The 27,806-nt window shown below is 51.4% G+C and overlaps 1 protein-coding gene across 1 annotated transcript in view; it reads right to left on the bottom strand.

The window, feature by feature from the left end:
* Positions 1 to 236: 236 nt before the first annotated feature.
* Positions 237 to 27,806, bottom strand: part of LOC144737209 (cornifelin-like) — a 34,471-nt gene continuing 6,901 nt past the window's right edge. The window contains exons 2-4 of the mRNA XM_078619934.1: positions 20,308 to 20,450; positions 4,652 to 4,788; positions 237 to 2,753 (exon numbers count right to left, since the gene is read on the bottom strand). Coding sequence (XP_078476060.1) covers positions 2,607 to 2,753; positions 4,652 to 4,788; positions 20,308 to 20,428 — 405 coding nt within the window. The 5' untranslated portion in view covers positions 20,429 to 20,450 and the 3' untranslated portion in view covers positions 237 to 2,606. The remainder of the gene's footprint in view (positions 2,754 to 4,651; positions 4,789 to 20,307; positions 20,451 to 27,806) is intronic.

Raw genomic sequence — 27,806 nt, 5'->3', positions numbered from 1 at the left:
CGCAGAACATTCGGGAGATGTTAGCCGTGCGGCCAGAATTAAATCAAACTGGAGTCACCACTGGCCGCTCCACCCACGTATGAACACTTCAACACGAATCGATGAATAAAAATAATAATACAAAAACTGTATTACAACTTTGATAGGGCTTCTTGTTGCTGGCTGCTTCGCGTTTCTGGCAATTGTGCGCGGTGCAAATCGATTGACAAAACAAAATCGATCCAACACAGGCAAGGTTCAATGTATTTATCAGATCAGAATCTTTTTATTTATTTATGAAATCGTATGCACTCCAAACATCACACAGTAATGAAAGGCAAAGATCCCCCCCTATAGCCCTCAACAGTCTGTTGAGGCAAGTGCAGTTAACGAGTACGGCATGACACACGAGGGCGTGGTTGGCCAACACCATGCCCGGCCGCCTTTGTTTCCCCACACCAGGTACTCATTTGAGGCTGAGTCGACATAGGGGAGGCCCGGGACCGGTTCAGATAATCGCCAACGGTGTTGGCCGCGAGCGGGAATCGAAATCGGGTCGCCGGGTTCGTAGCGCAGCGTAGCGCTGACCACGACACCACCGCTCCCCAAGCACGCACACACAGTCGTCACGCACACAGTCGTCACACACACACACTCGTCACGCACACACACTCGTCACGCACACACACTCGTCATCGCGCAGTCGTCACGCACACAGACGTCACGCACACACACTCGTCATCGCTGAGGCACAGATCTCAACGTGGCGGCCTTCGTAGGCACTCACTGACTGCACGACCCACCTTGTGCTCAATCCACGCCTTCGCCATTTCTCTCTCTTCTCGCCCCCACCCAATCCATTCAATCAAAGTCGTCATGCTCACACATCATCTACTGTCAGAATAATAATGATTGTTCTATTTATACGGATGTAGTGTAGTAGAACGACACTACTGCATTGCCTCGATATGGGGGCTGTAGGCAGGTGTCACGGGGTCGTGTCGGGCCGTGACACACTCTGCGTGAACCCAACAGGACACGTGACTGGATAAAGGGGGGCCAGGGACCCCAGGGGGGTCACGCGGTTGGGACTCGGGCCTTCACGAAGGATCGGGAAGGGGCGCGTGGCCTGGGGCGGAGCTGGCCACGCCGGAGTGGTTATAAGCGGGGTGTGGACAGACAACTGGGCTGTTCTGTGCTGTTCTGATATGCTGCTTTGTCATCTCTAAAAACTTACATATAAATTGTCTTATGGTTGTTATTGTTTGACTTGCATGCCACTGAAATTTTTTCACACAGCATTGATATATGGTGCTTTTTCTGGAAGACTTTGCTGTTTTTCCTGGATTTTTTTGTTTTGCGCGTAGTCACTTTAAGATGTTTCTTGTTCATGTTTTGTTTGTTGCGGTTGCACCCGATTCAAGAGCCGAATGGCTCACAGGGCTATACCAAATACATGAAACTGAAACTCTGGGATGAAGCTCTCCGCTAGTCGACCAGGAAGCGTGGTGGGCGGTCCTGGTCCAGTGATGTAGAACCCCCGTGGGTTAGCTAAGTTAGGAACGGTGGCTACCACTTTAATTCGTGATGTTAAGTGTTAGCTAATCAATAGTGTTGCCTCCAAAGTCCAGTGTGCACCTCAATTTAACCCACGACACGGCTATCACTCATTAACCCAATTCATTCAATCCATTCACCATCGTTATTTACTGTCATCAATTTTGCTTTCATCGAATTGACGAATCATCATCACCACAGATTCGCCCCCATTGCTTCATCTCATCTATTTCATTCACCTCATTTCCCACCATTACATTCACACACGCGTTATTGTTGTTGTATCGTTGTTAATTATCCGTAAAGCACGTTGGTTAATGCGCTATTTAAATCCCGTTAAGATAAAATTCCAAAACGTCTGTTTGGTAAGCCAAATGTAAGTCTATCCGTAACATTCACGCACGCACCACCACCACCACGAGCAGCTTATGCCCCAACGCAAAATCAAAGAGGACAACATACGGTGAGATTCAACTTGGGATGCCAACAACAACAGCAATTCCTTGAACAGAGTTCCCAGATCCATTTTACGGCTCAAAATAATGGTGGGCTACTGCTGTGGCTACTGTGGATGCTGATGTAGCTACTACTGTGGCTATTGCTGTAGTTACTGCTGTAGCGACTGCTGTGGCTGCTGTAGCGACTGCTGTGGTTACTGCTGTGGCTTCTGCTGTAGCTACTACTGTGGTTACTGCTGCTGATACTGCTGTATCTACTACTGTTGCTACTGCTGTGGCTGCTGCTGTATCTACTACTGTGGTTACTGCTGCTGCTAGTGTGGTATCTACTACTGTGGTTACTGCTGTGGCTACTGCTGTATCTACTACTGTGGGTACTGCTGCTGCTACTGCTGTATCTACTACTGTTGATACTGCTGTAGCTACTACTGTGGCTACTGCTGTTGCTACTGTTGTATCTACTACTGTGGCTACTGCTGCTGCTACTGCTGTATCTACTACTGTGGTTACTGCTGCTACTGCTGTATCTACTACTGTTGCTACTGCTGCTGCTACTGCTTGTATCTACTACTGTGTCTGCTGCTGCTACTGCTGTAGCTACTACTCTGGATGCTACTGCTTCTGCTCATCGATGACGGCGGTTCTCACGATCTGCATGGGGCCGGGCTGCTTCGTGTGGAGTTTGATCTCTCGCGCCATCTGACACGAGATGCAGCAGAAGCAGAAGATGTGCATCGCGCAGTCTTCACATATGGAGCCCTGGAACACAAAATTCATGAACAAACATAAAATTAAACGGAGACAAAGATCCCCTGTTATGGCCTTAGGGGCAGTCCATAAATAACGTCACGCACCTAGCGAGGGGGGGGAGTCAGACATTTGTGACGATGTGTGACGAGGGGGGGGGGGGGTTTGAGAAATGTGACGTCACATCAAAATGCGCAACTTTAAATAAATATAGACAATACGTTCTACTTAATTAAATCGACGCTTTAGCAAATGTTTTCTCCAAAAACATCAGAGTGCAGCGCCACATTAAATACGCACTACAATAACAATAGTTTATAGCGATTTGAAGCATGTTATATATTTTTTTTGGGGGGGGGGGCAGAGCTTTGTGACGTCATATTTGAGGGGGGGTCTGACTTTTTGTGATGCCGTGTGACGAAGGGGGGGGGGGTCAAAAATCGTCCAAAATCACGTGACGTTATTTATGGACGGCCCCTTAACAAACCGTCGGGGCAAATGGTGTTAGCGGAGCAACGAAGGGGTGGGTGGCCACCACCACGCCTGGCCGCCTTTGTCTCCCCAGTGCTGATGTGTACGCACTGCGCGTGACGTGGAGCAATCATCCGTGTGTGCGGCTGATTCGATTCGTGAGAAGTACTTTTGAGTTAAATTTTTTTTGTCAATGCGGAGGCAAGAGGGTTGATGCCCCGCTCATCTCTTTCGTTGCATTTTATATCCTCCACAGCAATGATTCCGTCCAATGATTACGACAACAACTAAACAATGGTTGCGCGTGAAGTCCTTCTTTTCTACATTTCCTGGCCGCTGGTTCCCGACGGATGTCGAGTATAACCCCTCTCAACGACCACCCTTGTTAAGGACTAATCGCTTAACGACGGGTCTCCATAGAGCCCAATGTGTAGTGTACAGTGTAGTGTATAGTAGTGTGTGTCTATGTTGTGTCTCTTTCTGTATGTCTCTGTGTTGACTCTCTTTGCTTGTGTGTTTGTCTGTGTGTCTCCGTGTCTATATTCTGTCTCTCTCTCAAATTTAGTTCTACCTGATTACGACTGCTTGTGTTGCAATCGAAACGTCGTGCTCTATTATTGAATTTATTTTCTTTCTACGTGACTTTACCGAAAGAACCAAAGAGCAATTCCTGCAGTCACGACAGCTTCAAATCAAGTTTATAGTAGTGTAGTATATAGTGTAGCACCGCTGCTTACGACGAATCGTTTAGCGACAGGCGCAGGACGCGGCTCGCTCTCGGAGTGAGAGAGAGGGGGGGAGAAGGCAAATCAGGGGCGCAAGGAGGAGGAACCACACACCAGCAGGAAGGCAATAGCAGAAGCCACCAACTATTACTCCAAGCTCTGCGGCCCTCTACATATCACGGTGTTATTGGCCAATTAATGAGTGCTAATGTGTGAGAGGAAACCGGACAGCCTGGAGAAATACCCTCACGTGCCAGGGGGGCAGAGATAAAAAAAAGACTCTATCCACATACATACGGAATACGTGGAGTTGGAACTCCACGTATTCCAATGTGGACATTGTTGCTGTACCGCCTTCTCCTAGAAAATGCCAGGGCACGGCTCCTGCTCGACGCCCATAGACTAACGTTGTTTCCCAAACACCTGTGAGCTTGAGACTCATCACACCCTCGCGTCGATGGTGGCCCGGAACATAGGACACGTGCAATATTCCAGTCGGTGGGTCCTCTTGTAGCACTTTATCCTGGCACACGCAGGCTATGGCTCTCGCTCGAAGATGCCCACGGGAATAAGATAAGTTATTTCCCAACAGCTGTGCACATGCGATCCATCAAATCTTCGCCTCGACAGTAGCCAGATCACAGGACACGTGCAATAAGTCAGTGACAGGGCCCCCGTCGACAAGAGCTCACCGCTGAGCTGGCGTCTCCTCACCTGGATGTGGTAGCGCTCACGTATGGCGGTTCTCAGCGCCACGGAGCTGCCGGGCAGGAGGGGCAAACAGATGCAATCGCCAAAGCCCTTGGCCATCAGGCAGTGGAGGCAGGGCATGCAGAAGGTGCCGCAGAGACCTGGGCACGCAGCAACGGCATCGTCACAGCAGAGTCCACACCAACGCTCGTTAATTGGCCCGACAGTAGAGCCCCTCCTCTTAGCGACGGTAATTGGTTCCATGAAACTGGTCGTTAAGTGAATCGGTCGTTAAGCGACTCAAGAAAATGCAACTTAAAGGCTTTATTCGTTCCGATAGCATCGAGTTACCCTTTTTCACCCAAAAAACGTACTTCATAATATTTAAACAATGGATATTAATACATAAAGATACTAACAACAACATTAACGCATCATACTAAAATAAACGTGGTTAATCAATGCATTATTAAATATTTACCGTACCTACAACAGCCCGTCTTTAACAGGGGAATGATCACTACGTGAACACATTGGGCTATATGAATGCACTATACTATACACTACTATACACTACGCTATACACTACTATACACTACGCTATACACTACACATTAGGCTCTTTGGAGGCACTACACTATACACTACTATACACTACGCTATACACTACACATTAGGCTCTATGGAGGTCCATCTTTAACGATTAGTCGTTAACAGGGGTGCTCGATAAGAAGGGTTCTACTTTACACTACTAAACACTACTCTACTGTATACAACACTACTATACATAATCAACGTTTTTGGGTTAGATCTCGTTATTTATAAATGTGTCGTAACCCTCCACCACCCGACACGGCCAATCAGCAAAAAAAAAGTGTCACGTTGACAAAAGACAAAAAGTTCACTGCATTAGCCCACCGGTGTGTTGAAGCGTGAAACCACAACATTTACAATTTTTTAGTACGACGTTTCGCTGGTAATTGCATTTAGCATCATCGGGCAATTTGCGATTTAACCCAAAAACGTTGATTATGAATAAACTACACTATATACTACATTACTATACACTACTATACACTACACTATACACTACACATTGGGCTCTATAGCAGAGGTGTGGACTCGAGTCATGTGACTTGGACTCGAGTCAGACTCGAGTCATGAATTTGATGACTTGCGACTCGACTTGGACTTGCATAACAATGACTTTGTCCCACCTATGAGAAGTGGACTCGAGTCATGTGACTTGGACTCGAGTCAGACTCGAGTCATGAATTTGATGACTTGCGACTCGACTTGGACTTGCATAACAATGACTTTGTCCCACCTCTGCTCTATAGAGGAACGTTGTTAAGCGATTAGTCCTTAACAGGGGTGCTCGTTTTAATGGGTTCTACTCGACACTACTATACACCACACTACTATACACTACACTATACACTACACTACTATACACTACTATACACTACATTACTATACACTACACTATACACTACACTACTATACACTACACTATACACTACACTATACACTACACTACTATACACAACACTATACACCACACTATACACTACACTACTAAACACTACACTACTATACACTACACTATACACTACACTATACACTCCACGACTATACACTACTAAACACTACACTATACACTCCACTACTATACACTACACTACTATACACTACACGTTACACGACATGACTATATGCTACACTACTATACACTACACTATTATCCACTACACGATACACTACACGACTATACACTACAATATACACTACTAAACACTACGCTATACATTTAAATTTTATACGCGACTATATACTACACTACTATACACTACATTGTGCACTACACTATACACTACATGACTATACACTACACTACTATACACTACACATTAGGCTCTTTCGAGGCCCGTCGTTAAACGATTAGTCGTTAACAGGGGTGCTCGTTGAGATGAGTTCTACTATAACGTCACACGATTTTGGACGATTTTTGGATTCCCCCCCCCCCCCTCTTCATAGGGCGTCACAAAAAGTCATACCCCCCTCAATATGACGTCACTAAGCTCTGCCCCCCCCCCCCAAATAAAACATGCTTCAAATTGCTTTAAACTATTTTCATTGTAGTGCGTATTTAATGTGGCGCTGCACTCTGATGTTGTAGGAAAAAACATTGATTAAAAAGTATATTTAATTAAGGAGAACTTGTTGTCTATATTTATTTAAAGTTGCGCATTTTGATGTGACGTCACATTTCTCAACCTCCCCCCCCCCCCCTCGTCACACATCGTCACAAATGTCTGATACCCCCAAGTGCGTGGCGTCATTTATGGACGGCCCCTAATGAGGGCCCTGCAAAGATTGGGTCATTGTTTGGTGGTGCCCAATGGCGTAATTATTGGGGGAGGGGGTGTGATGTGGCAGCGTTACAAGGGGCCACCCGAATCAACAGATAAACATGTTAAGAACAATTATTCGATTTTTATGTTCAATTAAAATACCCTGCGGTCTACCATGGGCAAAGCCCGATGATTAAGCCACCCTGGCTATCATCGTATCAATAGAGCGGCATCAAGTTGCGCGATCCACCCCGTTTGAGGAAATCCTAGATCGATGGGGCCGGCATGAAAGCAAAGACGCACGATAACTCCTGGACGGGTTATCACGCGTCCTGAACGGAGATCCCAATTCCTGGACTTTTTGGCTGCAAACTCATTACAGGTGGCAACCCAACAAATGGTTGAGAAACCCGATGAGGATGATGACGAAGACGACGATGATGAGGATTGTTATTGTGATGATCGACGGAGTTGATTCCTAGGCGGGATGTGCACTTGCCTCCTTCCGATCAGGAGCCAAGTGCTCCCGATTCAAGAGCCGAATGACTCACAGGGCTATACCAAATAAATGAAACTGAACCACCCGTAGTAGAATGTATCTCTCCAAAGTAAAGCCACTGCAACTTTCGCGTTGCACGCAACTTTGCTACTTTCTTCCAATGTTGCGTGACTGGTCCACCTTTAAACTCCACAGCTTAATTGATTTCCGACTAACCCCGTAACTGGCAAAAGGCTCAAGCCTTACAAAGACCTGGCAAGATAAGATTACATGACAGGTGATCCGTTCTTTGACGCAAACTGAATGATAACACCCTCCCCCCAATATAAAGATAGCAATACTGGACATTAGAGCATGTTAATCGTTTACAGGTTTCACCACTGGCAGCAGGTATTCCGTTCGTGAGCATGCAGCAACGAAGACAATACATGCCTGGAGAAGGCGGCATGCCCACAGCCGCAAAACAGCTCACTTGGCTGTTTTTTATCATCACAATGACGCCAGAGATTATTGGACCAAGGCCAAGTAGGGTGTGAGATAAGAGGCCTACGTTGGATACACTCCTTATCTCGTCGTCCTCGTGCTTACGCCTGGTTTGTCTGATGAGCTGTAACAACTTTGTATTTATCCATAAGAGGTTTTTATGCATAATATAAATAATAAGAGTTTTTTGTGAATCCATAATATAATAAATTATGTATGTTACTACCAGGTAAGGCCCCACTGAGCTGCTATGTAGCTCTTTTTCAGAAGCGACACTGACCATCACACAAAACAAAGTGGTTTACGGATTATGTGTGAAATGTATTCAAGCCAAATGCTCTAAACGCGTGATGTTGATTCTAAATGTGGAAGGAAAACCTGAAGGAACCGAAGAAAAATCCACGAGACCACGGGGAGAGAGACACGCAAACTCCAAATATACACTCTTTGGTTCTTTCGGTAAAGTCACTTATAAAGATAAAATAATTAAATAAATACTAGCATACGACGTTTCGATTGCAACACAAGCAATCATCATCAGGTATAAATGAAACAGAAACACAAATCTAGTATACTTAAAAATGAAATGTAATACAACAGAGAGTTGGATAACATAACAGTCAACACCAAATATACAGCAAACGGTGGCTTCTGGCGTTTGCACCATCTGTGTCCGGGCTGGTAGAGCAACGACGATAAAAGCACCACGCGAGGTCGCGAGTCTTTGGATTGACTGAGTGGGGGATGCAGTGACACCCCACCGCCAACCAAAGTGAGCCTCGGTCATAACGCGACACGAGCCAAACGAGCGTGGGAGACGGGAGAGGAGAGTTCATTGAAGACGAGGTTTTGGGATCATCAAGGATGGTGTTGGAAATTCCACGTTTAGCATGTTGGGGACCAGTCGCTCTTGTGGGCAACTCCTGGTTACTGATTTTTTTTGGTTTTTAGTTCGCTACGCATTTTAGCGGCTCCACAGAGATGATGATGATGTTGTGCATGAGCTAATCCAACGAGGGTTTGACCTCACTAGCTTCCAATTATGCCTCGAGTGTTCTGACCCCGGTAAGTAGAGGGCAGTTTGCTGATGCACATTGATGACATCGCACCACGTGCAGGAGATGATCGATTTTCCGGTTGCTTTAGGGGTGAGGCATGGGGCGCCAGAAAAAAAAAACGTTCTGACCTCGCGCCCCGACAGGATATCTGTGGAATAAAGAGCTTCATAGCTCATCGGATTCCTCCTGCAGAAGAAATATCCTGATTCTAATTCTGATTAAGACAAATATGGCCGAATGCATTTCTCTCCTGAGCATCCCCCAGCCTCAAACACCCTCTTCTTTTCTTTACACGCGGGCTTCCCTTTTGTCTCTTCATATCCCACAGCAAATAACAAAAAAATAATCATAGAGTAGAGCATCGATTATTAAGCAACTTCGGGGGGGAGGTGGCGCCGGATTTTCAAAAACGCAAGATAATCGCCACATCATTAACATTTAAAACAGCTTATTTTTACATATTCTTGGGTGTTTTGTATCGGTTATTTTTTGTTTTAAATTTGTTTACCATATGAAATTTGGATAAATAAACAAATCCACAAAATAAATATCCTCCTTTGAAAAGTGACTATATTACTGTACCAGACTTAAATTCCAATCTCGAAGACTCTGCAGCATAGGGTGATATCTATACGTGCAGTATTTTCATCGTTTAAGTTGTATGTATAGTGTATAATGTACTCTATATCATATTTAACACTGAATTCAACCGTAGCCTCTTTCTTCGTCACGCACGTGGTGCTGCCGATCGCTGGACTGGGTCACAGCCGTTCAGCGGTTTCCTCTGATAGGCGCCAGGGACCGCTGAATAATTTTGGAAGCAGCAGCCGGATGATCGCGCGGTGCCGGATAATCGATTATCTTACCTAATATTTATATAGCGCCTTCATCTAAGGAATGTTACAAGGGTTATGAGTAGTATAATGAGCGTAGCTAAAATGATGTGGTGAATAGGGATGGGGTATGGGGAGGGAGGTTTGTGGGTATGGGAATTACGGGGGTGCCGCGGGATGGTTGTGTAATGTAGTAACTCGGCGGGAGACGACTTCACGGGTAACACACTCTTTATTTTATCAAACTCGTTTACAGGTGACTAACACCTACTTTGTATCTCGGGTGACAAACACCCACTTAGTATCTCGGGTGACAAACACCCACTTAGCTACTTGGCGACTAACGCCCACTGAGCTACTCGGATGACCAACATCCACTTAGTATCTCGGGTGACAAACACCCACTTAGCTACTCGGCGACTAACGCCCACTGAGCTACTCGGATGACCAACATCCACTTAGCTACTCGGCGACTAACGCCACTGAGCTACTCGGGACACTCCCTGCCCGGGGTATCCGTCTCGACTGTGGGTCCCCAGCCCGACCCACGGGGGCGTCGGACCCCGGGTCCCACAGCCTCGCCTCCGAGCCACACAGGGCCCCGGTCCCCACAAGGACGGCGGGACTAGGGGTCTCGTGGCACTAGGCCTTCAGCTCCGTCTTCGGGTCTTCAACTGGGTAACTCTCCCCGAGTGCTCTCGCGCGTCCCCCTTTATACCCCACCTGCGGACGTCGCTGCGAGCACCCACTTATTCGACCAATCGCTGGGCGCTGGCTACGATCCTCTTTTCCCACATCTCATCGTGCCTCACCACCCACGCCGCGCCGCCCTGTCATCTCTCACTCCCGGCGCGCGCGTCCACACCACGCCCACAACGCGTGCCCAACCCCGCACCCCGCGCCGCCCCGTGATCCATCACTGTCACAGTCGGCGCACGTCAATACCACCACTACATCACCCCCTACCACATAGCTCGCAGCCGCCCCGGCTGCTATAAAAATATACAAACCCCCCTGTGTGCCCCGTAACACAACACAACAACAAGAACAACAACTAACCTAACAACACAACACGACGCGAACACTACCATCCGCAACCCTCAACCAATGCCACCGCGACAATAGAACAATATATACAAACCGGCGAGTGACAATAGCAATGTGTATGCAAAAAGGAAAATAAATGGAAAATTTTTTTTTTTTCTTTCGACTCGTGCAGTGTCCCCTTTTTCTTCCGAGCGTCCCTACAACGGGACATTACCCCGGCAGAGGGGAACACCGGGCGAGCTCGGTGTAGAGAAAAAACGTCTTCATGAAAATTGTTGAGACCTAGCCCGAGTCCGCCTTGCCGGTCCGTCGTACGGCACCAGACGCGGTTGAACGTCCGGTGGTGCCGGCGGTTCAGGAAGACATCGGCCAGGCATCGAGGACTCGTGCGTGCCCCGGGGTTCAGGCTCTCGACGGTCAGCAGCCGTCAAGCCCGAGGCACCTGGGGGTGGGTCAGGTGGAGACACGTGAGGATCAGCCTGCGACACCTCCCTCCCCGAGTCGACGGTCACATCACACGCCCGGTCGTCACGGCACAGAACGGGGTCACACGGTGCCGCATAGGGCTTCAGTCGGGAGGGGTGCACGTACCAACGGCGTTTCCCCCATTTAATCTGTATACTCTGGGGTCGTGCAACCCGCACAATTTCCACCGGTCCCCTCCAAGGTCTCAACAACTTGGGGGACGTAGCCAACGGTGCATGTGGACAATGCAGCCAGGCCTTATCGCCTGGTTTCCAATCATGCGTATGCACCCTCCGCTCATGCAATTTCTCGTTTGCAATTTGCCGCGACCGCGAATTCAACCTTGCCGCCTCCCGCGCTTCAGTCAATTTGGCGATATTAAATTTGATGTGGTCTGCCAATTTAGATTTTGCACGTGGCTGGGAAATCCCCAGTTGGACGTCCATGGCCGGATCGGCCTCCCGCCCATACATAAGAAAAAATGGGGAAAACCCCGTCGCCGCATGAGGGGCCATTCGATAGGCCGCGAGTACCCCCGGCACCTGTAAGTCCCAATCAACCTGATCGTCGCAGACCTGTTGGCACAACATAGACGTAATCGTCCTGTTCAGACGCTCAACCATCCCGTCAGTCTGCGGGTGGTAGGGGGAAGTACGCACTTTCTTTGTACCCAACAGGTCGCACACCTCGCGCAACAAAACGCTCGAAAAATTCTTCCCTTGATCCGTCAGCAAGCGTTCGGGGGCGCCATTGTCCAACACATAACCCTGGACAAAGGCGTCCGCCACCGCCGCAGCCGACTGGTTGGCGAGCGGCCATGCCATAGGCCATCGGGTGAAGTATTCCACGCCAACCAGCAGGAACCTATTTCCCCTTGGTGTAGCCGGAAAGGGCCCCAAGATGTCCAACGCTACCAATTCGTTTATACGCGAAACCTGAATGGATTGCAGCGGTGGGTTAGCTGCCAATGGTGGCGGTTTCCTTTTGGCGCACCCTACGCATCCCTTAAGAATATTCGCCACGTCGTTACCCATCCCCGGCCAATAATAGTCTCGCTGGAGTAGGGCGAGCGTTTTGTGAAAACCCAGATGCATGAGCCGTTCATGAGCTGCCAGAACAACCCTACCCCGCATAGCAACAGGCACAACGAGCACGTGACGCCGGGACATGTTGTCCCACCTCATCAAAAGGCCCTGTCTGCACACCCAGGAACCGACCAGCGCCTCCCCTTCTTCGGGAGCGCCAACTTTCCGACGTAGCGTAAGTAGGGAGCTGTCGGACATCTGGAGGCGGCCCCACTCAATGAGGGGCAACGACAACAGCGAATCCCTCCCCGTGGGGGCGTCCTCTCCCGGGGTGTCAGTGGCGGCGAGCGCAACTCCCGGGGTGCCGGCGACCGGGGGTTTGCACCGCGCCGATCCCAACAAACATGTGCAGTCCGTGCACGGCGGCAACCGCGACAAGGCGTCCGCGTTTGAGTGTCGCAACCCCTTTCGGTAAATCGTCGTGAATTGGTAGTCTTGAAGGACCTCCAACCATCGGGACAATTGGCCCGATGGCTGTGCCACGCGCATAGCGTATTGTAGAGCCGCATGGTCCGTCCGGACCGTAAAATGACGGCCGTAAAGATACGGCCTGAATTGCTGTGTAAAAAACACAATGGCTAACAATTCACGACGAGTTACGCAATAGCGTTGTTCTGCGGGGGAAAGAACCCTACTACCGTAGGCGACCACCCGTTCAACCCCCCCGACCACCTGTGAGAGCACCCCCCCGATACCCGTATTGCTGGCGTCCGTGTCAAGCAAAAACGGTTGTGTGAAATCGGGGTAACACAAGGGGGGAGCCTGCACCAAGGCGTCACGGAGGGAGCAGAACGCAGCCTCCTCTTCCGCCCCCCAGTGAAACCTCACACCCTTAGCCGTCAAAGCGTGCAGGGGCTTGGCTATGGTGGCAAATTGCTTGACAAAACGACGGTAATAGGAGGCAAAACCAATGAAACTACGAACCTCCGTGACCGAGGTTGGCGTTGGCCATGAGCTGACGCAATGCGTCTTAGCAGGGTCCGTCGAGATCCCTGAACGACTCACGATATGGCCCAAATACCTGACCGATTCCCGAAGCAGAAAACATTTAGCCGGTTTAAATTTAAGCTTAGCGGAACGCATCCTGAGGAACACCGCTCTCAGTCGCTGGAGGTGCTCCTCGAAAGTCCGACTAAAGACGATGATATCGTCAAGATAAATCAAACAGGTATCCCATTGGAGGCCCGACAAAACCAATTCCATGAGTCTCTGGAACGTGGCGGGAGCGGAATGTAAGCCCATGGGCAAACGGTTGAATTCAAATAGGCCCCCAGGTGTCCGGAAAGCAGTTTTAGGTTTAGACTCGTTATCGAGTGGCAATTGCCAAAATCCAGAAAGCAGATCGAGTGTGGAAAAAAACTGCGCTCCCGCCAAGGCATCCAGCGACTCATCCATCCTGGGGAGCGGATACGCATCCGCCATCGAGATTTTGTTTAAGCGGCGGAAATCGACACAAAACCGCAAGGACCCGTCCTGTTTCTTTACTAGGACAATAGGAGCACCCCACGGACTAGAAGAGGGCGAAATGATATCGGCCGCCAACATATCATTAACCGCCGATTGCACATGTTCCTTCTCGGCTGGGCTGAGCCGGAAGGGATTCTGACGAATAGGGGCCGCGTCCCCTGTAGCTATGTGGTGGCGCAACAGGTCAGTGCAGCCGATATCGTACTTATGTTTGCTGAACACGTCAGCAAACTCGATGAGCAAACCCCTCAATGCTCCCAATTGCACCCCGGACAAGTTAGCAGAACCCGCACACAGCGAGTCCAACCACTCAGTCCCCTCATCACTTTGAGGATGCGACTTGACAGTGAAATCTGCTTGAGCCACGAGCCGTTCCTCAACGGGTAGCGGCGCGGCGTGAGCCAGCACCGTTCCCTGCGCAATTACGGCCGGCCGCGACCCCGTATTCAGGACCATTACGAACGGCTCACTGTCCCCTCTCACCATGGTTTGAGCAACCGCTAAGTCGAGGCCCTTACTGGCTCTGTTTGACGGCCCCAACAGCACCCCCTGTGCCTCCGCACCCACCTCGAGTGGCTTCCTGAACCGAAGGGGTACTAACATTTGCGATCCCGGGGGCACCCGTACAGTGTGAGTCGCCAGCGCCTGCACCGTCGCACAAACCGTGCGCACTTTGGTAGGGCTCGACAAGAACGCAACCCGCCGACCTGACGGAAGCTCTATGCAGGCCTGATCTATAAGAATTTTGATGGGCATTTTGGACAAAAAGTCCGTACCTAGCAAACAGGGAACGGCCAGCGATGATGATACAAAAATAGGGCCCGCTAATTTAATGTCACCAATGCAAATAGTCGCCCGAATCTGGCCGATGATCCCCAGGGATCCCCCATTCGCCGCATAAAATGGCACGTCTACTGGCAGAAGGGGTCTACTTTGGACGGGAAGAATGTTATAAATAAGGTCCGAGATGATGGTGGCCGACGCACCCATGTCAACAAGCACCCGGACCTCAACCCCGTCAATGAACCCCGTTACCACGGACGACCCGGCCGACGCAGCCACGATCCTGTGGGCCAATTCGGACCACTCGACTGCTTGCGGGCCGCGTACGGACCCCCCTCGCCGAATTGAACCCCCGGCACCCAGCCGCGAACCCCCCACCGCGAAGCGGCGACCCGAATGTGCCGTGTTTGTGGACCGAACGTGTGAGGTGCCGCGACTTGCCGGGTTTTGTTGGGATGACTTGTGGCCCTGGTCGTCGTCCCGACGTGGTCCTGTGGCGCGCTGACGCGGGGCCCGGCACCCGGCTGCGACGTGACCCCGAAGGCCACAGTTGTAGCAGACGACGGACGTCGTAGGTTTCGGTTGCTCCAGCTTGCGGGGCGAACGTGTGGGCGAACGACCTCCCGTTCTCCACTCCCCCGGACGCGATGCAGCGAAGGCCTGCTCCTGCACCGCAGCTGGCTGAGGTTCGGCGATCGTGGCGGCCAGTGCCGCGTTCCCCGCCCATTTGCAGACGACCCCCGGCTTGCGTTTGAGGACCTCGTACGCGTGAATGCTCGTGGCGATCGCCAGGGAGCAGATATCCATCTCGTCTGCCACGTTGATGGGGACCCCCAACTCGTGGGCCAACACCAGCAGCTGCTCCGTCACCATGGCGTCCTTCCCCTCCTTATCCATGCGGGGAAAAGCTGCGTCCGCCAAGGCGAGTAGTGCCGTGCGGTAGGCTAGCGTCGTTTCCCCAGCCACCTTCCGCCGATCGTAGAACTGGTGGCGACACGTGGAGGGCGGCCCGAACACCTTCGCCATCAGGTGTAGTGCGGCCTGGAGCGTAGAGCGGGACGACCTTGCAGCAGATGTGAAGGCTGCAAGCGCGTCGTCGTCAAGCATCGCTGGCAACGCACGCAGGGCAGTGGTGTCGGACCACCCCGACATCTCCTGATGAGCGAGGAACCTTCGTTGGAAGGCTCCCCAGTCGCCCCCATCCGCCTTGAACGCCGACAGCGCGGGCAATCTTTGCTGGAGGACCCGATCGTCGTCGACGTCGGAGAGATTTTCCCGCGCTCCGCTGGAGTTGTGTAAAATGTCGGCTCGGTTGTCAGGCGCAAAATGGAGGGCTCCGGCGCGCGCTGATGACGTGGGCTGCGCTGCGCGGAGGTGTCCGGCCACATGGCGTCCGTCTTTCCCGCCAATCGGTGGCGGCCCCCCAAAAACGGCGGCAACTTCCAGACTTTTGGCGCGAAGCGCCTTTTGGCGGGAATCCTCCAACGTCGCTTCCTCCACGACCCCCGCAGCCGTTTTTCCGCTCGCCGGAATGGAGATGTCGGCCAAGACAGCGGCGGCGGCGAGTAGCAACTCCGCCAACCGGGAGTGCGCGTCCTGGAGGCTGGTGTCGGAGGCAAGCGGAGCGTCGGCCATCACCCCGAAGTGCTGCATCGGCGGCAACTCCTCGTCCTCTACTCCCGAGGTCGGTGTCCCCGGTACGCCGTCGTCATCCCGACCTCGCTCGTGGGTACGGGTAGTCTTCCTTGTGTCCATACTTCTTGAAGACAGGACCCCACTTCTGACACCAGTTGTAATGTAGTAACTCGGCGGGAGACGACTTCACGGGTAACACACTCTTTATTTTATCAAACTCGTTTACAGGTGACTAACACCTACTTTGTATCTCGGGTGACAAACACCCACTTAGTATCTCGGGTGACAAACACCCACTTAGCTACTTGGCGACTAACGCCCACTGAGCTACTCGGATGACCAACATCCACTTAGTATCTCGGGTGACAAACACCCACTTAGCTACTCGGCGACTAACGCCCACTGAGCTACTCGGATGACCAACATCCACTTAGCTACTCGGCGACTAACGCCACTGAGCTACTCGGGACACTCCCTGCCCGGGGTATCCGTCTCGACTGTGGGTCCCCAGCCCGACCCACGGGGGCGTCGGACCCCGGGTCCCACAGCCTCGCCTCCGAGCCACACAGGGCCCCGGTCCCCACAAGGACGGCGGGACTAGGGGTCTCGTGGCACTAGGCCTTCAGCTCCGTCTTCGGGTCTTCAACTGGGTAACTCTCCCCGAGTGCTCTCGCGCGTCCCCCTTTATACCCCACCTGCGGACGTCGCTGCGAGCACCCACTTATTCGACCAATCGCTGGGCGCTGGCTACGATCCTCTTTTCCCACATCTCATCGTGCCTCACCACCCACGCCGCGCCGCCCTGTCATCTCTCACTCCCGGCGCGCGCGTCCACACCACGCCCACAACGCGTGCCCAACCCCGCACCCCGCGCCGCCCCGTGATCCATCACTGTCACAGTCGGCGCACGTCAATACCACCACTACAGTTGGAAGGATGGGCCAGGGAGCAGAGGTGGTGGTCTTGAGGGAGGAGCGGAAACTAGAGAAGGAGGGTGCTTCTCGCTTAATGTGGAGGGGAAGTTTGTTTCAGTGTAAGGGGGAAAGTAGGAAAAAGGAGCGGAAATGGTGATTGTGCACAAGGAGAGGGGGGAACGGTGAGGAGTGGGAGAGATTGAGATCGGAGTGGGCGAGGCAGGGGGGGGACATTAAGTGAGACGAAGAAAACGTAGTACGGTGGGACAAGGCCACGAAGTTCAAGACTGGAGGACAATTTCTACAATTCTGGCAATTGCCTGACGATGCTGGCTGCCACCATCGGCGTTGCATCAAACTCTCCGATTGTTTAAATGCGCGTCAGATAAACTCTCTAACACGCTCACCGCTCGATTGGTGGTCTTGAAGTGGTCACAAAACCTGGACCTTTGCTCACGTGACAAACTTTATTAATTGGCTGTGTCGGGTAGAGGAGCGTGTGACGACACACATTTTTTTCAATTGTCAAATGTAAACGAGGGTATCTTTCAAGTGACTGAGATTATCTAGGTGTTAATACAATCCACTCTCAATTATAATAATCACTAATCTGAATAAGAATACAATTTTAGTTAATTTTGTGTACCAAGAAAGCTTCATCGAGTCTCAATGCTATTTCCAGGAGGGTCCTGCAACACATCGAGACGTTTGTTGGCTTAATTCCACTGATGGAAGTTTGGCTTCAGCACTGCGGAGGCAGCGGGGTTGGTGGATCAAACCCAGATGTTGCATAACTCCCTTCCCATAGCTCACCAGAGGAACGCAGTATGTCTATATTAATGTCTACTATACAGCAGACTCTGGATGATCCACGTGCACTTTAGCCGATTTGCGGATTAACCGCGCACCTGAGACTTTAACAGAAATTCATAACTCATGCATTTCCCTTTAAGCCCAAATTAATAATCTAAAAACAATTATACATTGTTATTTATGGAAATATGTATTACAAGTCACGTGCTTAAACCGAACTCAACCTTCTCGTGATAGAGACCCGTGGAAAATGTATATTTTAGGATTATCCGCGATTTTGAATTATCCGCGGCCATCCTCCCAGTCATTCGCGCGAATCATCGAGAGACTCCTCTATGTTGAATTTCTTTCGCACCGTACATATCCAACTGTGCCAATCGGAGGTGGGGGGGAAGGACAACAGACTAAACACGTGCACTTCACAACCTGCCCTGTCTGTGTGGATCTTCTCAGGGCACTCCAATTTCCTCCCACGTGTAAACACTGAAATTGTCTGGAAAACATCTTAACATAGATAGGGGACCGCAGAGTTTTGGACATTGTTGGCAGCCACGGCTCACCACCGCCTGGCTGCTTTTTATGCAATTCCTCCTGGCGATTCTGAGTTGTTGAGTGAATCCTCTGCTGCGCATTACAAATGTAGGGGAGGCTATTATTAATTGTATTTTTAATTGTATTATTAATTGTATTATTAATTGTGTTTCACCTCAATTATTTTGGTGGGGGCAAACCTGCTTATCAATGGACGAATGCCCTAATATTTATTTGCCCCGTGAGTGATTGTCGGGGAAAAAAAGTGTGCGACTGTGTGCGAGACGACTCACTTGCGTGAGAGGTAGGTAATGTATTAATATCAATTGGCCCAGTGACACGAGCAGCGGATGACATGGAACAGGAGGGGGTACTTTATTGCTGCTGTGGCCGGACAAGATGGGGTTAGAGTGTGACTCGAAGCGCTTTGTGTGTTTTTGTGTGCGTTTCAGGGCGTGTTTGTTTGTGTCGATCCAGCCTCCTCATATGACTACCTGGTGCCTGTGTGTAAACATCGCCCCCCCCCCCATCAAACCTTACCTGCATGGTGCTTGCCATACCAACCCCTCGTGTACCGTGCCGGCTTTCATGGTTTCTACTCGCTAACAACACATGCCCCAACAGTCTTTAGAGGCGATACGAGGGCAGCGTCGTCTCTGTGTGTGTATGGGCAGCGGTGGCGCAGTGCTGCGCTACGAACCCGTGGTTTGATTCCCGCTCACGGCCAATAAACAGTGTCAGGGAAAATTTGAAGCGGTTCTGGACCTTCCCTATAATGACGACGGCCTTGAAATCATTAGTAGCTGGTACGTACGCTGTGTAAACATCGGCATGGTAGAGAGACATCGGGTGACCGGGCGTGGTGTTGCCCCCCCACCCCTATTATGCGGCGAGATGTTAAGGGCGCAACGGTGGCTCAGAAATGTTGACTACCTCGCTTGGTATACAGGAGGTCGTGGTAGATGTTGACTACCTCGCCTGGTCTACAGGAGGTCGTGGTAGATGTTGACTACCTCGCCTGGTATACAGGAGGTCGTGGGTTCGATCCCAACCCTGACGATGCCTGCTACTGCTGTATATTTGGAGTTTGTGTCTCTCTACCCCGTGGTCGCGTGGATTTTTCTCCGGGTTCTCAGATTTTCCCCTCCACATTTAGAATCAACATCACGCGTTTAGAGCATTTGGCTGGTACAGTATATATTTCCAAGCTATAAGCCACTTTGTTGTGCTTTAATTTGTGATGGCCAAATCGCTTCTGAAAAAGAGCTATCGAGCTCAGTGGAACTTGCCTTGTCAAAATAAAAAATAAAGTTCATAGTTTAGTATGCCGTGCCGGCCTTCATAGGTTTTGCTCGTAAACAATAATTGCACACAACAACAACAGCAGCAGCCTGTTAGAGGCTTGTGGGGGGGGGGGGGCGATGTTTGTCTTTTGCTGCATGTGGGCCAGGAGCGGTGGGTTGCAGTCAGCTCGCGACTACCGAAGTTCTATTCCATGGTTGAAGTTTGGTGGGGATAAGGAGCCAGTAGAAGCCGGGACATTGATACATTGATGAACTTCGAGAGAGGTAGGGGGCACAGCTCACGGCTTGTTTCCCGTAGGGGGAGAGCCCCCCCTATCAAACATTCCCTGCGCGTACCACCCCACCACCCGTGCCCCCCCCCCCCCACCGTGCACCCCCACCATCCACCTCACTCCCGGCCAGTGCTTACAAACTTCCATGTCGCTACAGCAGTCGCAAATGCCGGTAGACCACTGCATCTTCTGCACCGCGTGGGTCACTTGCAGCTCGGACTGTTGCTGGATCACGGGGTACTGCACCTGGAATTCCATAGCGAAATCCTACACACAGACACTACACACAGACACCACACACAGATAAACACACACAGACACCACACACAGACACCACACACAGACACCACATACACAACACAAAGATCCATGGCACTCGGTGATTCAACTTACAAGATGGTCCGGATGTCTTGTGACTTCCTTCAATGAATTTCCCCCTACATTTTTTTATTTTCCCTTTTTGCATATTCATTGATGTTTTAAATTAAACCTTACTTTAAAAAAAGGATTCTTATATATTACTGGTAGGAACCTCCTGGTTACACCAGCCCACAGTGGATTATTGTGTCCGTCCGTCCGTCGTGCAGGGAGGGGCTGGTGGGGAGGGAAGAGTGGGGAGGGGCTGGGTGGGGAGGGTTGGGCTGGGTTGAGGGTGGGAGGGGTGGGGCTGGGTGGGGAGGGGCTGGTCACCCCGTGGTGCCCTTATAAAACTCAACGTTTAACCTACTCACGCCGGCTTGTGCCCGCCCTCACAGTCGGGAATATTTGCGGAATACACCACGCCGCCATTGACCCTGGCCATTGACCGAGCAATCCAACGTTCCTACCAGCTCCCTCCGCAGGAATGTGTTTAAATGGGGAGGGAGGTCGCAAGACAATCGGAACCACCGTGTACATTGACTATCTGTCCGCATGGTCAAGTACTGCTTAGCGGGCACCTATTAAGGTGGACAGCCATCAGTTATATTTGCACCATGCCTGACTTAGAGGGAAGGCTCAGAGGAGTGGTTCGAATATCCTTGGTCATCAATATAGATTTGAAGCTTTCGTGACTGCAAGGAATCCATACTCTTTTGTTCTTTTGTTCTTTCGGGAAAGTCACGTAGGTATAAAATAAAATAAATCACGACATTTAGGGCGCTTGTGTTGCGCCCGAAACGTCGTGATTTATAAAATTTTAAACCTACGCGACTTTACCGAAAGAACCAAAAAGTATCCTTGGGCTTATTCGATGGCTGTGATTTCACACTTTGCATCTCATGTGATGCAAACGTAAGAATATATTTTACCCTTTCTAGCAACAAAACAGGCATGGTGTCGAGTTGTTCAAACACCAAATGGGCTCACCTTTTGCAAGGCATCAAGTCTGCATTACCCACACACGTTACGGATAAAAAGTGCAAACAAACATGTTCTGTTAATAATGTGTACATTGTCTTTGAAACTGATTGACCCACACCAGAGGCATCACCTCACCCCCTGTCAATGTCCCAGGGGGTGGTACGCGAGGTGATTTATAAATGTGTGAAATTACATCGTACGTGAGAGTCATTGGTGAATAATCATGTTGTACGGATCTGCCAATAATAAATAACTATGATAACATTGTAATCCGTTTGGTAACCTAGAACGACGTGAAATACCTTTCTAAACTCATTGATTGGAAACAATGTTGGTTTCCAAGAGTAACCGTCGAGCGTGAACACATCGCGTCACGCACGCAGAAAGTCCGTAGAATGTTTTTGTATTCGCTTGCAAGTAACTCGCTCGTTCGGATAACCCCCACAAGATTAAAACATTTACAAAAAATTGTTTTGACAATGTTTATCATTCGTTACATTTATTTATCAAAACCGTGTTGGGTAAGACAAGGGGGGGAGGGGGTTGTCCCACCTGATGACGGACACTTGTGTTACGCCCGAAACGTCGTGATTTTATTTATTTGGTTTTATTTTCTACCTAGGTGACTTTACCGAAATAACCAAAGAGTATGGATTCCTGCAGTCACGAAAACTTCAAATCAAGATTGAGCCAAACAAGGTTGATAACCATTGCACTGCACCATTACATTAACTCACAATACACGACACCACTGCTGTACACGACCACCACATTTCACGACACCACTGCCACACTACAACACGCAACAACACCACACCACTAAACGACACTCTCAACTACACCGTGCACTACAGCACACTACATCCTGAACCACTCTACCACATGAGTACACCAAACCAATACAGCACACCACTGCACCACATCACTGCACGAATACATTCCACGACATCATCATATCGCTATAGTACACACGATGCCACTTGTGTACACTACTACACCATTACATTACACCATTAAACCCGATACTACACAGCTACACCACTAAACCCTATACCACACAGCTACACCACTAAACCCTATACCATACAGCTACACACTAAACCCTATACGACACAACTACACCACTAACCCTATACCACACAGCTACACCACTAAACCCTATACCACACAACCACACCACTAACCCTATACCACACAACTACACCACTAACCCTATACCACACAGCCACACCACTAACCCCTATACCACACAGCTACACCACTAACCCTATACCACACAACTACACCACCAAACCCTATACCACACAACTACACACTAAACCCTATACGACACAGCCACACCACTAACCCTATAGCACACAACTACACCACTAAACCCTATACCTCACAGCCACACCACTAAACCCTATACCACACAGCCACACCACTAAACCCTATACCACACAGCCACACCACTAAACCCTATACCACACAGCTACACCACTAACCCTATACCACACAACTACACCACTAACCCTATACCACACAGCCACACCACTAAACCCTATACCACACAACCACACCACTAACCCTATACCGCACAACTACACCACTAACCCTATAGCACACAGCTACACCACTAACCCTATACCACACAGCCACACCACTAACCCCTATACCACACAACTACACCACTAACCCTATATGACACAACTACACCACTAACCCTATACGACACAACTACACCACTAACCCTATACCACACAACTACACCACTAACCCTATACCACACAGCCACACCACTAACCCTATACCACACAACTACACCACTAACCCTATACCACACAACTACACCACTAACCCTATAGCACACAGCTACACCACCAACCCTATACCACACAACTACACCACTAACCCTATACCACACAACTACACCACTAACCCTATACCACACAACTACACCACTAACCCTATAGCACACAGCTACACCACTAACCCTATACCACACAGCCACACCACTAACCCTATACCACACAACTACACCATTAACCCTATACCACACAGCTACACCACTAATCCTGTAACTTGCACTCAGAGCGGAGCAGCAGTGGGGCTGCAGGGCGGAGCAGCAGTGAGGCTGCAGAACGTAGCAGCAGTGAGGCTGCAGAACGGAGCAGCAGAGTTGCTGCAGGGCGGAGCAGCAGTGAGGCTGCAGAGCGGAGCAGCAGGGTGGCTGCAGGGCGGAGCAGCAGTGTGGCTGCAGAACGGAGCAGCAGGGTGGCTGTGGAGTAATCGACAGAGGAGAAGCGGGCCTGAGCGAGGACGCTGTGGGAGCGAGATTACACGAACCCACATAAAGGACAACGGAGATCGACACTGTGAAAGAGTCCTTTATTACACTGGTGTCAGAAGTGAAACGGCATGTCAAAACAGCTCAGAAGAAAGAACGTCCCTGCACCATCTTCTGCAGCATCTTCTGAAGACGACCTCCCTCCAGTGGTGGCGCTACCAACGATGGAGGGGGGAAGCGACGCTGGGATGAGCGACGGTCCGGGGTTGCAGGACGTTGCCGCTTCGGTGGGTCCATCCGCGCAAGTGGACACTGATGAAGGATGGCGACAGGTGACGGCCCAGCTGGAGCCACTTAAGGCGGTGCTGACGCAGTTGTGCGGCCTCGTGACGCCGGCGACGACTTCGGGGAGGCCCAGCGGGGAACAGCGGGCCGGGGCCTTGCCGACGCCGTCAGTCCTCTCCACCACGCGGCACGAAGCCGCCATCTTGGGCGTGGCCGAGGAGGAACGGCGGGAAGCCGCCATCTTACGCCCTCCACCGCGGGGAGCCGCCATCTTGAACACGTTGCGGAGTGACGCCATCTTGTCGCTGCCGCACGAGTCACCATCGACGGAGGACGGCGGAGCAAGGACCCGCAGCCATCATTTAACAACTGTTAAAGAGTTCTCCATCGGTGGCGATTGGAGCGCGTCCGCCTGCCGTTTTCAAGCGGTTGTACGATTCGCCAAATGGACGGACGCGGAGGCCCTGGAAGTCCTACCAACACTTCTCGACGACGAGTCTGTCAGGTTCTTCCGCTCCATCAAGGCCGAAAAGAAGAGGACGCTACAGGGGGTCTTTGAGGAAATGGCGGACGCGTATGAGCCTCCGGACGATGCTCATCGTAGATTCGTACAGCGGCAACGGGCGCCTGATGAATGGCATTCCGAGGCGCCATTCTGGAACTGGCTATGGCCGCATATCCTGAGACGGAGCCTGATTTGTTGGAACCCCTCGTATTGGGCAAGATACTGGAATTATCGAGAGACTTGGGGATCCCCATGCCGGTGTGCGGCCATGATAAGTTGACGTCCCGTGCTGCAGCTAAGTGCTTAGATGCCCAATTTAACCTTCGACGGTGGAAACAGGTGTCAGCTTGGATGGGGGGCCCCATCGTCGAAGGCGGTGCTACAGGGTGGGATCCTAAGAAGGCGGTCTACGTTCCTGACGACAAGGGTCCGCAGGAGTTGACGGCCGCTTCCGCCCAGTGGCCTGCTCGAGGGGGAGCGGGGCTGGGGTCCGGGCCGCCGACGCGGGAGCGTCGGGACAGAGGGGGTGCCGCGCGCCGAAACGACGTGGAGTGTTTCCGTTGTGGCCGTAAGGGCCGCTTTGCCAGGGATTGTTGGGCTCGCATCCCGGGACCGCCCCAGCAGGAGGCCTCGGCCACGGACGTGACGCGAAAGGACCATCCAGGACAGGCAAGTCGGTGCGCATCAGACACCCGGCAAGGCCTGTCACCTCATGCATCACCATCGCCGCGCGGTCCGTGTGTCGTTAACAACGGGGGGCCGCCGATTGACCCATGTCTCTCGCTGACGCAGTGGCAGAGATTGGCACGAAGGGTGGTTGCGGCCGCTACTGGGTCGTCCACTGTGCCTGGTTCTATTCAGGGGGTCGAGGTGCGTATTTTGGTGGACTCCAGTGCGTCCGCGACCATTATCTCAGACGTCATTTTCCATCTCTTGGGCATTCCGCCGGGGAGAGTGCGACCGGTTTATGACTCTTGCATAGCGGCAAATGGGGAAGTATGGGCATTGTGGGCCAGGTGGATGCCAACATATCGATTGGGGGGGGTGTCGGCTTCAGGGACCGTTTTGATTTCCAGGTCCCTCGCGGTGCCCTGTTTGTTGGGGACCGATTTCCTTGCAAAAATGCCCATTCAAATAAGGGTTAATCAAAATTGCATTGAACTGCAATTTTGCTATAACGGGCGGCTCGGCACTAGTTGGGGCACAAACGATTGTCCGGCCGGGTCAGCCTCCGTTTTTACAAGTGCTGAATGGGAGTGCGGAGAATGTTAGCGTACCGGCCGGAACGGATTTGGCTCATGCCACGACTGCGTTCACGGCCCATGACGACCGGGGCCGCCGGGACATGGTAGGGGGGGGTTTCGGGCCCCACGGGGCAGGATGATCGATGGGTTGGCGAGTTGTGCGGGGAGAACTCATCCCTGACCGGGTAACAACGGTCCGCGCTTCGCGCGCTGTTGCTAAGCTATTCCGACGTGTTCAGCTCGGATGATTTTGACTTGGGACGCACCTCCTTGCTTTCCCACCACATTGATACGGGGGACGCCGCTCCGATTTGGTTGAACTCGCATCGGTTGAGCCCGACGGAGCGGGATCATGTTCGCGGTGCAGTGGAGGACATGCTGGCTGCTGACATAATATCCCCGTCTAACAGTCCATGGTGCGCGCCGGTAGTCCTTGTGAAGAAAAAGGATGGGAAACTGCGATTTTGCGTTGATTTTCGCAAATTAAACAAAGTGTCCATGGCAGACGCGTACCCCCTGCCGCATATGGATGATTCCCTCGATGCCTTGTCTGGGGCGAAATATTTTTTTAACGCTTGATCTCTCCTCGGGATTCTGGCAGCTTTCCCTGGATGAGTCCTCGAGGGAAAAGACGGCTTTCCGTACGCCGCAGGGCTTATTTCAGTTTAATTGTCTTCCGATGGGCTTGAATGCTGCCCCCGCCACTTTTCAGCGGTTGATGGAGCTGGTGTTAACGGGTCTGCAGTGGGAGACATGTTTGATATATTTAGACGATGTCATCATCTTTAGCCGCACATTTGACGAACATCTATAGAGATTGGGAACGGTGTTTGCTAGGATGCGCTCCGCCAATCTGAAATTTAAACCCAAAAAGTGTCACCTAATGCAACGATCCGTGCGTTATTTGGGACACATAGTCAGTGGGGACGGGGTGGCCATGGACCCAGAGAAGACGGCGTGCGTTCGCAACTGGCCAACCCCGGCCTCAGTTGGGGACGTACGTCGCTTCCTTGGGTTCGCCTCATATTATCGCAGGTTCGTTCCGAACTTTGCTATGATCGCTAGACCCTTGCACCTCGTTACGGGAAGGGTCGGAGATTCAGTTGGGGACCGCCGGAGGAAACGGCGTTTGAGGGCCTATGCGATCGTTTGGCGATGGCGCCGACATTGGACTATCCGTATTTTGATCGCCCTTTTATTCTGGATACGGACGCTAGTGACACCGGGATCGGGGCCGTTCTGTCACAGTCCAAGGGCAGCGTGGAACGCGTGGTGGCCTACGGTAGCCGCGTACTGTCCCCGGCAGAAACCCGCTACTGCGTTACTCGCCGCGAACTATTGGCTATTGTCTATTTTCTCCACCAATATCGGCGTATCTATACGGCCGTTCGTTTATTGTGCGCATGGACCATGCGGCTCTGCAATATGCCCTGAGAGTTGACCAACCATGTGGCCAACTGGTACGATGGTTGGAAACCCTGCAGGAATTTTCCTTCGAAATTCAATATCGGAAGGGGTCGCGTCACGCGAACGCGGACGCGCTCTCCAGATTACCGCAGGGGTCCCCTTGCACTTGCGCGTCGGGTACGAATAGGTGTACGCCGGTTCAGCAACCCCCTTGGCCTGTTGTGTCAGCTGTCGAGGTGCCTGAGGCTCCAGTGTGCCCAGGACCGGCCGATGGCGTTCTGAACCTGCTGCGCTCGGTATGGATTCGCGAGCAATTGCTTGATGACTCGTTGGGGACTTTACGGAGTCAGGCTGCGAAGGGAGCGGGGGGACTGCTGTCCGGTGGGACGCCGGGGGCCGCTCTCCGGGATGGGTTGCTGATGTGGAGGGAGGGGTTGCATGATCGCTGGCGTCTGGTAGTACCGTCGTCGTTACGGTACGAATTGATTCGGACTCTGCACTGCGACACTCTATTACATCTCGGGGTGCAGAAAACTTTGTTGACGTTGCAGCGAGACTGCTTCTGGCACGGCATGACGACGAATA

Source organism: Lampetra planeri, chromosome 65 (genome assembly GCF_965212315.1).
Source record: "Lampetra planeri chromosome 65, kcLamPlan1.2.h2, whole genome shotgun sequence".
NCBI classification, from domain to species: domain Eukaryota; kingdom Metazoa; phylum Chordata; class Hyperoartia; order Petromyzontiformes; family Petromyzontidae; genus Lampetra; species Lampetra planeri.
Note: the sequence above shows the minus strand (reverse complement) of the source record. Positions and strands in the feature narration are given on the sequence as shown.